Consider the following 17,086-nt stretch of genomic DNA (forward strand, 5'->3'; position numbering starts at 1 on the left):
AGAGCTGAAGTTTTACGACCAGATGCCCTTCCTGACGTCAACCCTCACCATTTATCCGGGCTTGGGACCGGCACCTATTGGAGCTAGCATGTCCCCTTCGGTGGCTGCAATAGGCAAAATGACATAGCAAGATAGGAAAGAATCATCCCTAGCCCTCGAATACTCTAATAGCATTGGGGGCAAGGAGCAAGAAGGGAAGAAAGAAGGGGAGAGGACTAGCCTACAGATAATATAACAGATATATATTACATGAAGTAAGGCATGGTCCAGCATCACGTACCTCGGGTTTGCCATGCCCATAGTCACTAAAGTGAGCCCATGAGGATGTAATGTAATAATAATAAATTGACAGTGATAATAGCAAAGTATGTTAAACATGGTTTAGCCTCATTATAAATTTTTCCACAGATAACATCACTATTCTTTGTGGCTAAATGGATCAGGCCTCTCTTGTTACCAAAGGTTCTAGAGTTAGAATCCCATCATACAATATTTGCAGAAGTCTCTCAGGGACAGATGATTTTCATTATTGTGGTATGATTCCATAATCTCACCACCATGCTTACAGGGGATCTGCAATATAAAAGCTGGTTTCTAAAGCAGGATTCTCAGATTATCTACCTTTTAGCCTACCCAAAGTAATATTGTGCTACAAATTTCCAACCTTCAGTAGGTAGGAGCATCATAAAAATATTACAACAATAATAGTTAAATAAAAAGTAATTTTTTTTTCATTACCTATGACAATTACTTCTGTATAGCCTTTTATTCTTCCAACTGATGTCTTAACAATACAAGTGTATACTCCTGCTTCAGCAAGTGTGATGTTATGAATATAAAGATAACCTGGACTATCTCCCTGTAAAATCATAAGCATTATGAAATACTTCTTATCAATTCAGTTCAAATATGTATCTATTATATTAAGAAATGAGAATAAGCACAATTTATGTTAATTTATTTTAACACTATGCACACTAATTTTTGCTTTTTCTACTGATGAAATCACAACACCAATAATATTAATATCTGATGACTGTCAGTAAAGATGCACAATAAAATCATGATTCCATTTGAATCATAGAAGGAATCTTACATTAAATGAATTTGGGCTGAACAGATCTGATGTATTAACTGTGATTACTCAAATCTTTTCTTTAATCATACATATTTCTTGCTATATTAAGGCAGAACATGATGGAGGGGACTAGGGGTGGGAAAGTATTGGACCTGGTCATAGGATCAGAAGAGCTATCAATAACCAAGGTGACAACATTGCCTCCAATTGGTGAAAGTGACCATGTTGTCTTGAGTTGGGAGACTGTAAAACATGAGGAATATTCTATCAAAAAGGGGTATATAGAGAACCATAAAGCAGGTGATAATGACAAGCTCAGGAAGAAGCTTAAATCTGTGCCATGGCATAAAACACTGCAGGTTAAGGATGACAGTAGTGCATGGGATATAGCTATGAGTCATCTAGAGGAAGCAGTATTAAATTGTATACCTAGGGTAAGGAGGGTTAATCAGATAGGAGTTAGATGGATGAGTAATATCATTAAAAATTGAATATAGTTACGTTGAATTCAATGTAAGAGTCACATATATATTTATAAGAATTTCTGTTTTCGAGCTTTTGCAGATGCTAAGTCGTGAAGTAGATCTTTAAATTTGATTTTTTTTAAGAACATCATGCTCTATAGAGATGCCAGTCCTGTCAGTCGCTCTTGAGATATAGTTGATCTCAAATAATTTTTAATAAGTTTTAATTTAGAGAAACTTCTATCCCACGCTGCTACAGTTATTGGGAGAGTTAATATGATTCTCAATGCAATTGCCATATTAGGAGCAAAATCATTTGGCGAAATGCATTGCAACACATCTAATAGTGTCCAATCTGATTTTATTAAAGTGCTGTTATTTCCTCTAACATTTCCGAACCATCCAAGTCAGTCTCATTGATGTCATTCGAGTTTATTAGTGCTGCTTGTAGATCCAAACAAAGATTTTTTTTTAAAGTTTATCTTTAGAAAGGTTTTTTAATTTATTTACATCATATAGAAAACTGAATAAATTACTGTGGTTATGTAATTGCATAACTCTTTCTTCTACGGAAATGATTACTACGTCATAGACATAGAAATAAAAATCTACTTTAAATTGCATCTTCAAATCAATTAGAGATTCATCAGGAGCAGAGTTAAAAGTTTTTCGGTGGGGATGAATACAATTACAGAGAAAAATGGTTGTACTAGATCAACGGCAATTTTTTTGGCCTCTTCTAGACATTCATCAAATGCAATGTCCGACCGACATTTCTTTAGGATTTCTAGGATTATTATTATTATTATTATTCCTGATACCTCCAAGGAGTCCGAAGACTCATCGCGGGAGGACACCTACAACTGTCTCTACACCTAACCTCTACTACGAATCATCTCCATCAACGCCATCTACCGCCCACCTCCAACACCACCACAACTAGTAATTTTTGTCTGTAAATTGCGTGTGTTCTGAAGGGCCGATTTGTATGTATGCAGGATGAAAAACCCGAGTTTCCGGGAGAAAAAACCCTGCTACCTCCGTATGAGATCGGCTAACTCACCGATTGATATTAATATATCAACAACTTGAGAAATGCATATTTTTAACTCCTGTGAATACTTACTGGCTATGTAAATGGTCTTTAAAATATTATACCAGACAACGATACAGCAAATAAAACAGAAATCTTTCATTTGATTTGCCAATGTTTCTGCTTCATGTTGAGAAATTGGATCAAAGGATGAATCTTGACTTATTTCATAAAAGGGAATCATAAATTTCACAGGAATGAAACTTGAAAGGTTTGATCGCCTCTATTCTACTTTCCCATCTAGTTTCACTCAATGGTTTTAAAGTTAAGTTAGCAACATTTTTAATTAAAATAGACCAGTCTTGTAGATCCACTCATAAAAACATAGTTACCTTGTATTAATCTAAAAAATGAAACAGTGATATGAGATGATTTAGCAGCATCATTGACGACAAGATTCATGGAAAGGAACAAAAAAAAAAACGCTTGATCATTTGCACCAAGTATCCCTTTTTGAACACCCGAATATCTGCCTTTCATGTTTGAAGCATTGTCGTATCCTTGACCATGCATATTACTTATGGAATACTGACTTTTCAAGTTCCATAAAAATTGCATCGGTAAGTTCTGATGAAGTTGTTTTCTCTACCAAATAAATTTAGGAAGTGCTCACAAATTTCTATCCCTTAATTGATGTTGATAAAATGTATTATTATTGACATCTGTTCAACATTGCTTAGGTCTGGTGTACAGTCAACAACTATCGAATAATATTTTGCCTGCTTCAAATCTTCTAATATCTTATTTCGCACTGCCAGTTCATTTTGAACAGATTTCCCTAAATAGTCATTATGGAGTTCATTTGATTTTATTCTTTGCAGATGCTCTGCATTACAGAATCAAATTTTGCCAGCAGCTCTACTAATTGTAGATAATTACCATCATGCAATCTGTCTGATGAGCCCCTAAATGGGAGATATTGATGGCCGAGAAATTCGACTATAGCGAATAGTCTTTCTAATACTTCTTGCCAATGACAAGTTTCAGCACTCAATTGGTTTGCAAATATGAATCCAATGTTTTATTACCAAAAACCCTTTTCTTGAGTTCTATCCATTTTTTATGTGATTCAAAGTGAATTGATGAGGTTTTATGTTCTTTAAGGATTTGATGCAAATTTCTCCAGTCATTATAACCATCCTCAGTAATAGAATTCTTGTCCCTCATAAATTTCATTAATAATTTGCCATAACACTTCCATACCTTTTTCACCTATATTCCTTATAAGTTCTATCTGTATACCATCTATTCCAGGGGATTCTCCTTCTTTCATCTTTTGAATTGCTAGATTAAAGATGATAAAAAAAGAAAAGAGAAGATAAAATGATACAAGAAACAATCCAACAAGGAAAAAAAGAAACACTAATATCAGAAGATGAAAATGGACAAGATATTAAAGAAAAAGAAGAAACGACTAGACAATATTTTTCAGAACCGTACAATACAAGCACTGCTGAAAACACTATTACATGGAAACAAGAAAAACATGAATGAATGTTTTTCTGGTTTGAACACTCATCAAAAGCGTGAGTGTTCGAACTACTTTTACATTCTGGATCTCAGAGTTGGGTTAGAAATAAAGCACATGATCAAAGATTAGAGACCACAGATATGAGTGTTTTGAGAAAAATTAGGGGCTTGACACCCACATATATGAGAGATCTGAGGAAAAATTGGGAGATTGAACAGATGGCATCAATGGCAGAATGATATTAAAAGTAAGTTATTAGGAAGGATCTTGACATTGTTAGCATTCGAGAATGTGAAAATAGAGCTAATCAAATTCTTTCCTTTAATGTTACATGGAGATCAGTTTTCATTTCTGTAAATTATTATTATTACACCCTCTGTGGAGTCGACAAACTCATCTGTGTGAGGTTCATTCAACTAACAACATAATTATTCATAGAATCTTAAAATCCTTAACAGTCCTTGAATTAACAACACATTTTGGTAATGTGTTCCATTCACTGACAATTCTCCATGTAAAACATCTACTCCTCACACCCTCTTCACCACACTTTTCCATAACTTCCAGGAATGACCTCTGGTTCTTCCCCTCTCACCTTCTACTCTTTTTAGAATCCGCTCTGGATTAATATGATAAAATCCCCTCACTAACTTAAATGTCTCTATCATATCACCTCTCTTCCTCCTATCCACCAAACTCTGCAATCCATATTTCTTCAACCTCTCTCCATAGCCAGCATTCCAAACTCCTCATATTGTCTTAGTTACTTGTCTCTGGACTCTCTCCAATGTCTCCACATCACATTGAAAACCAGGTGACCAGATCTGAGCACAACAGTCCAAGTGTGGTCTGACCAGTGCCTTATGCAGCGGAACAACCACTTCCTTATCCTTATATGTTAGAGTACTTCTTATCATAGCAGAACTATGATGCGCAGTCCTTGCAACACTAACAATATGCCCTCTAAACTTCAGTCTACTGTCAACCATCACTCCCAAATCTCTAATCTCATCCACTACTTGCAGTATCATCTATATAGTACACAGCCTTATATTTTTGCGCTGCAAAATGCAACACTTTGCACTTACTGATATTAAAACTACAACTCCACTCTTTTGTCCAAGTAAAAAGCCTATTCAAATATTCCTGAAGGGATTTAACATCAGTGGTGCTACTTATAATTCTTCCCAACTTTGCATCATCAGCAAATAACTGAAGATCCCCAGACAGTCCACAGGATATATCGTTTACAGACAAGTTAAACAGCAGGGGCCCAAGAACAGAACCCTGGGCATGCCACTCGTTATCCTCCTTTTTTGAAACACTGTTCCATCATACACAACCTGCTGGTATCGTTCACAGAGCTAGTCTCTGATCCATCTAACCAATATATTATCTATTCCCATTCTCTGCAGCTTGTACACCAACTTATCATGTGGTAATCTATCAAACACTTTTGCAAAGTCTAAGAATATCACTGTATATATCATTCTGCCTTATCTAACACACTTGTTATCTAATCATAAAATGCAAGTAAATTACTAAAATACAGAACCTACCCTATACAAATCCATTCTGACCATCATAAAGAATGCCATGTCCATCAACCCAATTCCGTATTCTATTCCTCACAAATCGCTCCAACACCTTGACCACAACTGCAGTTATACAGACTGGCTTATAGTTGGAGACTTCTGTCGTAGAACCATGCTTGTGGACTGGTACTATTTTTCCTTCTTTCCACTCCTTAGGAACCCTACCCACTGCAAGACTTTCATTAAATAACCAGGTCAAGGGCATAACCAACTGTGGTGCACATTCCATAAGAATACGTTGTGATATGTTATCACTTCCCACAGCCTTATTCATATCTAACCCAACCAACATCTGATACACCTCTGTTTCTTTCGCTTCCAATTCTCCTAATACTTGCCTCTCTTCTATGTATAATATATGCTGATAAAGTGCTCATTCAATAATTCTACTATATCCTTTGCAGCTGTTAGTCTGCTGCTATGACTATCCACCGACATTAATCTGCCATAATTGTTCTTCCTCTTGCTTGCTAAAATTCCTTTGACCGGCCAATTTCCTCTCATACTGCAGCTTTTCTTTCTTAACCATGCTCGTCACCTTTCTAGCCTGCACTTTATACTCTTCATGGATCCGATCACCACCAACTGTCTTGTATCTCCTCCATAACATTTTCTTTTCCAGCACAGCTTACTCGATTCGACCAGAAAAACTCAAGTATGAAGTATAAAAGTCTTACAGTAGCTGTACTGCACTGCATAGTTTAGAGAGACTGACTGAGGGGCAAATTCCAGATGATTGGAGTAGAGATCTCATAGCACCCATATACGAGGGTGGTCTGGAAAATTCTCAGCCTAATAATGAAAAAATGAATTTATAATTTCAAGATTATTTTCATTTTTCGACATAATCTCCCTTAAGACATTTATTCCAGCGATGCTCCAGCGCCATTATCCTGTTACTGTAGTGGTTCTCAGTAAGATCTGCAAAATACCCTTCGACAGCTGCAATCACCTCTTGATTTGAAGAAAAATGCTGACCGGCGAGGAAGAGATAGAAGTCAGAGGGTGGATGTTCCAACAATTCACAAATCTCACAAACCTCTTTTCTCACAAATTTTTTCATCTAGTCTGGTTAAAAGATCTGAATAATATTCCCCAGTTATTGTTTTACCCTTTTCAAGATAATTAATAAACAAAATGCTTTTAGCATCTCAAAACACAGATGCCATGACCTTTCCTGATGATGGAACCGACTTTGTCTTCTTTGCCTCTGAACACCTGGCTTCTGTCCACTGTTTTGACTGCTGTTTGGATTCTGGTGTGTAATGGTGAATCCAAGTCTCATCCATAGTAATAAATCGCCACACAAAATCAGTTTTATTCTTATTAAAACGCTCCAAGCTCTGTTTAGAAATTTTCATGCGAGTGAATTTTTGATCTGCTGTGAGCAGTCCGCGTGGTTAGCCTAGTGGCTATGAGCGTCGACCATATGCTTGGGGAAGGAGTGTCCTAGGTTTGATTCCTGTCGGAGATGTTAGAGCTCAAGGATCTTCCTCAGCCATAGCCAAGTTAGCGGGTTTTGGGCGTGACAGCAGGGTTTTTCTCCGGGGTTTTTCATCCAACAAACAGACAAACCGGCCTCGTGAACACACGTGGATTACAGTCATGAACATTGCCCTTAAGGGATGGCAGAGGAGTGGTGAACCAGCTGCATTAATATGCCAGTAACCCCTCATTAGGAAGGGACTCAACCTGTCCTAGAACAGACGAGAGGGATAGGATAGGAGGTGAGAAAACATGGCACTCATCTTGCAAAAGCTTTTTCATTTGCAATTCTTCATGCAAAATATATCCTACACGTTCTTTTGAAATGCCTATAGTCTCAGCAATTTCACACACTTTGACTCACCGGTCATCCAATATCATATTTTACAATTGATCAATGATTTCTGGTGTTGTTACAATTTTTGAATGTCCTTCACGTGGATCATCTTCAAGGTTGTTACGGCCGCATTTAAAGTCAGCAGCTGATTTCATAATTGTCAAAATCGAAAGAGAAAAATGCCCATAAACTTTTATGAACTTTGAATGAATTTCTTTTGGCATTAAATCTTCTTTTACAAAGAATTTTATAACTGCACAATACTCAATTTTCTCCATTTCAAGGGATACAGGCAACACTTTTGCTTCAGACAGCTGTATAAAAGAAACTACTTGATAGAATAACTTGCAATTTCACATGGATGCTTATAACAGATTTATCAACTTAGACAAAAAAACATTTTGCCGATAGTGTTGCCATCTATGGTCGTGGCCGAGAACTTTTCAGACCACCTTCGTACAAAAAGGGAAATAAAACTGAATGTGAGAATTAGAAGTATTTCCCTAATCAGTGTCCCTGGTAAGATTTATGCAGGTTTACTTGAGAAATGGTTGAGAAAGATTGTGAAATGGAAGCTTGGTGAAGAACAAGCTGGATTTAGGCCGAATAGAGACTGTGAGGATCAGATTTTCACTTTACAACAAATAGTGAGAAATCATGGAAATATAACAAAGATCTCTATTTAAGTTTTGTAGATCTGGAAAAGGCATATGACAAGGTGCCAAGAGAGAAGTTATTCAAAACGCTACAGTTGTATGGTGTCAATTGGGCATTATACCAAGCAACACTTAGTCTTTATTTTAGTTGTAAGTCAGCAGTTAGAACTGAAGGAAGCATGGTTTAATGTTAAATCTGGTGTCACACACAAGGATATACATTATCTCCTCTGTTATTCATTACCTATATGGATCACATTATGAAGGAAAGTGGTATTAAACCTGATATCAAAATTGGAAATGTTAATCTCAGTTCTTTACTTTATGCAGATGATGTTATACCTCTAAATAAATCCGATACAAGTCTGCAAGATTCCCTGAATAACTGTTGTAACAGATATGGTATGAAGCTCAGCAATAACAAGTCAAAGACAATGAAAATAGGCAGAACCGTTGAAAATATCAACTTCTTATGAATGGAGAACCTATAGAACAAGTAAAGCATTCCAGGTACTCAGGCACAAATTTTAGGTGAAGATGACAAATTGTAGGAAAGTCAACTAAATAAATTTATATGGAATAAGAGAGAAATTAGTCAAAACACTAAATTAACTGTATACAAAATAATGTTCATATCAATTTTAACTTATGGATCTGAGAGCTGGGTTAGAAACAAAATAATTCACCTAAGACTAGAGACCACAGATATGAGATGAAAGTCCTGAGAAAGATAAAGGGCATGAACAGTGCCGTTAATGGCAATATCATATTAAAAGCGAGTATATTAGGAAAGAACTTGACATTATTAGCATCCAGGAATGTGTTAGCAGAGCTAATCTCAGGTGATATGTTCACTTAAACAGAATGGGAGAGGAAAGATTAGCAAAACAAGTATCCTCTGCCAAGTTGGCAGGAAAAAAGACTCAGAGGAAGATCCAGATATAGCTGGATTGATACAGTAAAAAGTGCCTTAGAGGACAGAAATATAAGATCTGATAATGTTGATGTCTTGATAGGTAACAGACTGATTTGGAGGAAAATTGCACATAAGAAGTTAGTGGTGATGTATGTTTTTCATGTAGTACCACCATATCCTGTACACCCCTTGATGGTACATGTCAGAAATTCGATGATGATAGCATTGCTTAATCACATGGCAGTATATGGTAATACTAACATATATGATTGCATTATTAAATACAAACAAGTTTAAAACAAACGTGTGTGTGTGTGTAATTTTTTATTTTTTTTAATTATGTAACAAAACTTATTTTTATTTTTACAAAATTTATACCTACTATACATAATAATGTAAAAAAAGCATAAAAAGTAAATCATGTGAGATTTTACACCCACAATACATGAAACTGGGACTTGACATACAGGTTCAGGGTTCTTAGTGATAGGCTTATAAGAATCAAGAATGTATTTAATCTTCCTGAGGTGAAGCCATTCTGTAGCATTATGCTTTGAATTGTTTAGTTATTGTAAGAGAGCCTTAGGATTGGAGAAGACAACATGTGCTCTATTAAATAAGAATTTGATGGAGCATGATTTTTGTTATAGATGATGATGAAGTGAATCTTGTTGTTGTAACAGCCTGTGAAGGTGGGTTTAAAGTGAACAGACACTAAGTATTTCAGATGGAATAAGAGAAAGCAGGATGTCTAGGAAGGCTAATTTTCCAAGGCATTCATAGAAGGACTGCAATATCTTCAGGTCCAACATAAGCCTATTACATCAGTGTCAGTTTAAGTTTTAGTGGTTGTTCAGAGAGAGAGAGAGAGAGCACTGAAGTGCTCCTATACCACACAAATCCATTACCAAGATTTGGAGAATCTCATTCTGAAAAATAGCAAGCAATAGCTCTCTTTTTTATTAAATTTAATTTTTGTCAATATCATTTAAATATAATTTGTTTATTTATGTAATTTTATATTGTATTTACTGCATTTCTTAGTTAATTTATTTTCATTTAAATTTTATTTGTAATTTATTTTTACAGATCTGAGAAGATTTTTTTCAGGAATTTGTTATTATGGTGACCTCTGTGTTATCTGAATAACCTGAGATATTAATAGGGTCTTGAGATAATGGATTTCTTTGCATAACAGAGACCCCTGGAATGATGTTTTCTTGTAATGTCCGAGCATGTGCTAAGGCATCATTGTGCCTGATATATGAATTTTGTTATCACAATATTAGTGCTCATGGTAATGTCACAAATTTCATTAAAAAAAAGGCTATGTGGAGAGGAGACCTCCACATAGCCTTTAAAGGAATGCAGAGAACCGACCAGGGCTTCTGACCTAATGTCCAATCCTCACCTTCTCGTGGTGCACCCTGTTGGGTATCTACTTGGATTCTGAACAGACGAGGATGGGCTGGCAATTTGGGATTTAGCCGACCAAATTGTATTCTTATTGGTTAAACCAAAATATAGAATGATGGTACAACATGACAAAATTTCATGCCGGCTGGGGCGTCGCCCGTTTAAACAAGGCCCCCCGTTGTTTTCGCCAGGGAACCAGGGCGAACAGTGAAAAGTCAGCTACTGGAACAAATCTGAAAATAAACCCCAACTCAACAACACCAGAGTTAAAGATCGGTACTATCAACGTACGAAGCCTGAATGGCAAAGAAATGGAGCTAGCTGAGGAACTGGATAAGTACCAGATTGACATAATAGGGGTGACTGAAACAAAAAAGACCAAAACTGGTGAGATATTTCTGAGCAATAAATACAAAATGTTATATTCAGGCAATGACAATCAAGGAAAAGAAGGAGTAGCCATAGTATTCAACACAAAATACGAGGCTAATCTTGAATGGCAGTCAGTCTCAAGTACAGTAATGTGGACAAATATGAGAATGGGGAACTGGACAATGAGACTTATTTGTGTCTATGGTCCCACAGAAGGCTCTACTAAAGTAGAAGTGGAGGAATTTTTTGAGGCTTTAGAAAAAGCAACTGACACAAAAAAAAATGAAAAGTTGGTCCTTGTTGGGGATCTAAATAGCAGAGTAGGAAATGATTGTGAGACATACAAAAATATTTTGGAAAAATTTGGAGAAAAGGGCAAAGCTAATAATAATGGCAAATATCTGTTGGATTTCTGCTCAGGACATGGACTGGTTATTACTAACACCATGTTCCAACATAAAAATGTGCACAAATTCACATGGAGAGAAGAGGCTAGGAATAAGAAAAGTCTTATTGACTATGTTATTGTTGATAGCGATGTTTTCTCCCTGGTGCAGGACACCAGAGTGTACAGAGGATTTGAAATTGGAAGTGATCACTATTTAGTCTTGAGCAGGATAAAACTGAATTTCATATTGAAAAGAATAACGTAAGAAAGTTTTAAAGCGAATAAAAGTTGAGCAGCTCTCAGATGTGAACTGTAGACTAAAATACACAAAGATTATTGAAGAAAAAATGAAAGAGTTTGAGAACAGGAATCAAACCTTGGAGATTCAATGGCAAACTCTGAAGAAAACATTGATTCTGCCAGAGAGGCATGTGGTGAGGTTGTCTGTAAGGATAAAAAAATCAGAACTCCCTGGTGGACACAGGAAGTTAAAGAGGCAGTGAAGGAAAAGAAGAAAGCATACCAAAAGTTCCTGTCAAATAAGTCAGCTTGTGCTCTTAGAGAATATAGAGACAAATGCAAGAATGCTAAACACTGTGTAAAACTAGCTAAACAAAAGTCATGGGAGGACTTTGGCAAGAATATAGAAAATAAATATCAAGAAGGTGGCAAAATATTCTGGAGGTTGTTGAAGAAGCTTAGGAATGGAGGAAAGAGTGCTGTAAAAGGAATTAGAGATGATAAAGGTGAAATGAAAACAGGAGAAAAAGATATCCTTGAAGTATGGAGTAATTACTTTGAAAAACTGCTAAATGAAACAAGCAGTGATGACAGCACAGTGGTAAAAAACACTGACCAGGCATGTCAGGAATACATATCCATATTTAAAGTAGAAAAAGCCATCAAAGGCTTGAAATGTGGAAAGGCAGCAGGAGTAGATGATATTCGACCAGAAATGCTGAAGTATGGTGGTATAAGAGTCTTACAGTGGCTGCACTGCATAGTTCAGAAAGCCTGGACAGAGGGACGAATTCCCGATGATTGGAGTAGAGCTCTCATAGTAACCCATTTTTAAAAAGGGAAATAAAACTGCATGTGAGAATTACAGAGGTATTTCCCTACTGAGTGTTCCTGGCAAGATCTATGCAAGTATACTTGAGAAACGGTTGAGAAGAATTGTGGAAGAAAAGCTTGGTGAAGAACAAGCTGGATTCAGGCCAAATAGAGGCTGTCAGGATCAGATCTTCACTTTACGACAAATAGTCGAGAAAGCGTGGGAATATAACAAAGATCTGTATTTAAGTTTTGTCGATTTGGAAAAGGCATATGACAAGGTGCCAAGAGAGAAGCTATTCAATATGCTGCAGTTATATGGTGTCAATGGGGCTTTATATCAAGCAATACTTAGTCTTTATTTGAGTTGTAAGTCAGCAGTCAGAATTGAAGGAAGTATAGGAAGATGGTTTAATGTTAAATCTGGTGTGAGACAAGGATGGACATTATCCCCTCAGTTATTCATTATCTATATGGATCACATTATGAAGGAAAGTGGTATTAAACATGATATCAAAATTGGAGATGTTAATGTCAGCTCTTTGCTTTATGCAGATGATGTTATACTTCTAAATAAATCTGCTACAAGTCTGCAAGATTCTCTGACTAAATTGAATAGCTGTTGTAATAGATATGGTATGAAGGTCAGCAATAAAAAGACAAAGACAATGAAAATAGGCAGAATCATTGAAAATGTCAACTGTGTTGTGAATAGAGAACCTGTGGAACAAGTAAGACATTTCAGCTATTTAGGCACGATTTTTACTGAAGATGGTAAATTAAATATAGAAATAGACAACAGAATCAGCAAAGCTGGTATGGTGGGAAGTCAATTGAATAAATTCATATGGAATAAGAGAGAAATTAGTCGGAACACTAAATTAGCTGTATACAAGACAGTGTTCAAACCAGTTTTAACTTATGGATCTGAGAGCTGGGTCAGAAGTAAAACCCTTGACCAAAGACTAGAGACCACAGATATGAGAGTCCTGAGAAAGATTATAGACGTGAACAGATGGCATCAATGGCAATATCATTTTTAAAACGAGGATGTTAGGAAAATACTTAACATTGTCAGCATCCAGGAATGCGTTAGCAGAGCTAATCTCAGGTGGTATGGTCACTTAAACAGAATGGGCGAAGAAAGATTAGCAAAACAAGTGTTCTCTGCCAGGTTGGCAGCAAAATGACCCAGAGGAAGACCAAGATATAGGTGGATTGATACGGTACAAAGTGCTTTAGACGATAGAAATATAAGATCTGATAATGTTGGAGTCTTGACAAGTAACAGATTGATTTGGAAGAAAATTGTAGATAGGAAATTAATAATAATGTAATTTTTTTCATGTAGTACTATCATATCCTGTACACCCCTTGAGGGTACATGGCAGGAATTTGACGATGATGATAATTTATTAATGTAATGGATACAGAAAAATGACTGATAAAGAAAATGAGGATTGCCTGGAGTGCATTTTTGTTTGGAATGTGAAATCTTAGTGAAATTTAAAAGCAATATGCAATGCTTAAGTCACACGAATATGGATATACAAAGAAAACAGAGGTGCAAAACATAGCTTTCATCTTCTTGAGTTTAGATAAAGAAGCAAACTAAAGTTTGCACTAGGAAATGGGAAGTTTTTTCCATAGTGCACAAATAACAATTTATAGTGGCAACTCACTATATTTGTGCAACTTGTTTTTTATAAATTTAATGCAATTTAATTTGTGTAGTTGATGACATTTTATAAAAGAGGAAGAATTATATATATTTCCTAACTGAGTGAGCACATGAAAGTTTGAAGTAAAAAAATGGGAATACTGATTGTAGAATTGTAGAACTGAACAGTGATGATTCATTGATTTATGTCAATTTTACAAAAACTGTTTGGTTTACAAAAACTGTTTGGTTTACAAAAGACAATATGATATATCATGTTACAGTCATATTTGCACCTAATACTACAGAAAAGTGAGGGAAAAAAAGTTTTCCCAAATGTTTGGTCTGTATTTTTTCCCTTGCGAAGTGGTGATATTTCTTTAATATTTTTAAAAGTTTCTAATGACAAAGTTTGTCATTAGCAGATGACAAACAAGTAACTATCAGAATATTTTGTTCACGAGTGTTTATATTATGATTGCTTTATTAAACTAAGTTAAATTCAAATAAGAAATAAAAAAATAAAAGAACGTATATCCAGTTATTAATTTTTGAAGGTATGAGAAAGAGTATTTGAGGGTATTTTGTCACCTGGATTTCTTGGGGACTAGGAGGTGGTAGAGAATATTCAGAGATGAGTGACTAAGGTCTGCACAACATTAGTCACTTGTGACAGGTCTTGTAGAATGCTCCCTATGAGGATAGGTTGAAGGTTTGTGGGTTACAAAGTTTAGTTGATAGGCAGAAAAGAGGGGACATGATAGAAACTTTTATGATATTAAAGGGATTTATAAAATTGATGCAAAGGAAATTTCTCAATATATGACAAAAATTGAGGGGCCATCTGTGGAAGTTGTGTAAGAGTGCAGACCAGATTTTTTGCGGTCTGCACACACACTGGAGAGTGGTGAGTGAGCGGAATGGATTGCTAGAAGTGGCTGCGAGTCCCCTGACAGTGAATGGATTCAAGGAGAGGTATGATAGGATTTGTGTGTATGATGGTTGGTTTGAGTCTCCCATGATGAGTTTCTAGACTCCATAGAGATACCATATAATAATAATAATCAGTTGTTGCTACCCTCTAAACTTGCTGCTCTTAGTTACTTAGTGGGTTACCATATTACTGAGTACTAAATTTAACATAAAAAGTATAAAAGAAATAAAAAATATTTCATATCAGCCTGCATGCCTTTAAACTTGATGCAATATAGTTTAATTGGAACACTTCTAATATAAGGAGAAAAATTAAAAACAAATCATGTTTTTTTTTTTTTTTTTTTTAAGTGAAATGTTGCAATTATACATACACAAAACAAAGGAATCATAACCAATATCAGGTCAATAGCACCTCTGGTGGCAAAAAATGGAACTGAACTATTCTGAAATTTGTAATTTGGTTATACAAGATAGTCAGTTAACTGAGGTTTGAATAATACTGAGTGAGTTTGCTATAGCAGTGTTTGCCATAGTGAGAGTCAACTGCAAGCTGGGGATGTTACTCTCTGTGTTTGAACTATTCTCACTACAATTTATTACAAATATGACAAACACCCCTCCCTATATGGGAGCTATGTTGGTACAACATTCTGGAATGACAACAGTTACAGAACACTTTGCTGCTTCTCTGCTGTGGACAAGAATCAGAAAGATCATGTTTCAGATATTAAAACAGCCAGTACAATGTGGCCACCTGACAAAAGATTCTGAGAATCATATTAAAGATTCATCTTACATTTGGTATATTTCAAAATGATCATAATATTATGGTCTGCTAAATAATTAATAAAAATAATGTTGGTAAAGACTTTTCAAATTAACCATCATGTTATTACCAAAAATTTACCAACATTTTGAATGCTACACAAAATAGTCCAAGGAAATTGATGACAGCACATCAAGTATTTTACTTACCACTGAGAATTGTGGCTGCTTGCCATAATTAATACGAAGTCCATTCTGAAGCCATATGTAAGCAAGATCCAATGTTTCACTAATATGAGCTTCACATTTCAGCTGCAGTGATTCATTAACTAAAGCCTGGATTCTGGGTAATGGTGGCTGTATTAAGCGTGGCTGACCTGTAAATAATTATACTCATATAATCAGTACATTAATAGTAATATGCCTTAAAACAATTATAAGCACAACTAAATGCACAATTGCATTTAAGCATGTTTTATTTTAATGGTAACAGTAGTTTTTTTTTTTTTTTGCCAGGTTTGGAAAAATATAATAGATAACCATTATGCTTGCTTTTACTTATCATAATCAAGCACTAGTCTGTTTCCAGTCTTAAATTTTACAGGTGACTCACATTTTTCTTTTCTTCCCTTTCTAGTGGTAAGACTTATACGTTGGTTAGACATAACTGGTAATTAATTTACGGAATTAACAACGCATATAAAGTAAATTAATTAAAGATAACTTTAATGAATCACTTCTATATTTCGACAATGTCACATTGTCATCTTCAGGAACATAAAGATATGGTATGTGCACTACAGGAACTAACAAAGCAAATGAGGCAGAAATTAAGACACTAATTTTGTTCCTAAAGTCCTAATGGTGCCCTCTTGCGGGCTAATTTGGTAGTCTTGGCCGTTGGGCTGAAGTTCTCATAATGAAAGTCTCCCAAATTTGGGGCAGTTTCATGCACCCAAATTTGTTGAGGTTAGGAACGTTTTTTAGAGCTGCTGAAGATTCTTTGAATAATCTTTCGTATTTAAACTTGCTGCGATGGATTATTTTTGTCTTCTTCCAACGAATTTTACGGTGGGTATCTAAGGCATGGTCTGCCAGCCCAGAGCGGCTGTACTGGTGAAACCGGATGTAGTCTTGGTGTTCTGAAATCCTGATATTTGTTGTTCTGCTTGTTTGGCCAAAGTAGGACAATTTGCAGCTGCAAGGGACCTGGTATACACCAGGTAGGTCTTTTCTTCCCTGTCAAGATTGGAGACAGCCACAACCTAATAAAACAGTTTTTTCTAATTACACTGTATGAAAATTATCATTATGAAAGCTGACAAAAGCAACATAATGGTTATCATGGATATAGCTGACTACATGTCAAAGATTGTACTTTGCTTTCAGATTCATCCACTT

General features: G+C 35.7%; 1 protein-coding gene across 1 annotated transcript in view; it reads right to left on the bottom strand.

The window, feature by feature from the left end:
• The window catches only part of Cont (Contactin), a 458,021-nt gene that overhangs the window by 130,698 nt on the left and 310,237 nt on the right, over positions 1-17,086 (bottom strand). Inside the window, exons 14-15 of the mRNA XM_090391248.1 lie at positions 15,896-16,062; positions 739-859 (exon numbers count right to left, since the gene is read on the bottom strand). Of these exons, the coding sequence (XP_090247374.1) occupies positions 739-859; positions 15,896-16,062 (288 nt within the window). The remainder of the gene's footprint in view (positions 1-738; positions 860-15,895; positions 16,063-17,086) is intronic.

Source organism: Typopeltis vanoorti, chromosome 1 (genome assembly GCF_054136105.1).
Source record: "Typopeltis vanoorti isolate ZY-2024b chromosome 1, IOZ_Tvanoo_1.0, whole genome shotgun sequence".
Classification (NCBI taxonomy): domain Eukaryota; kingdom Metazoa; phylum Arthropoda; class Arachnida; order Uropygi; family Thelyphonidae; genus Typopeltis; species Typopeltis vanoorti.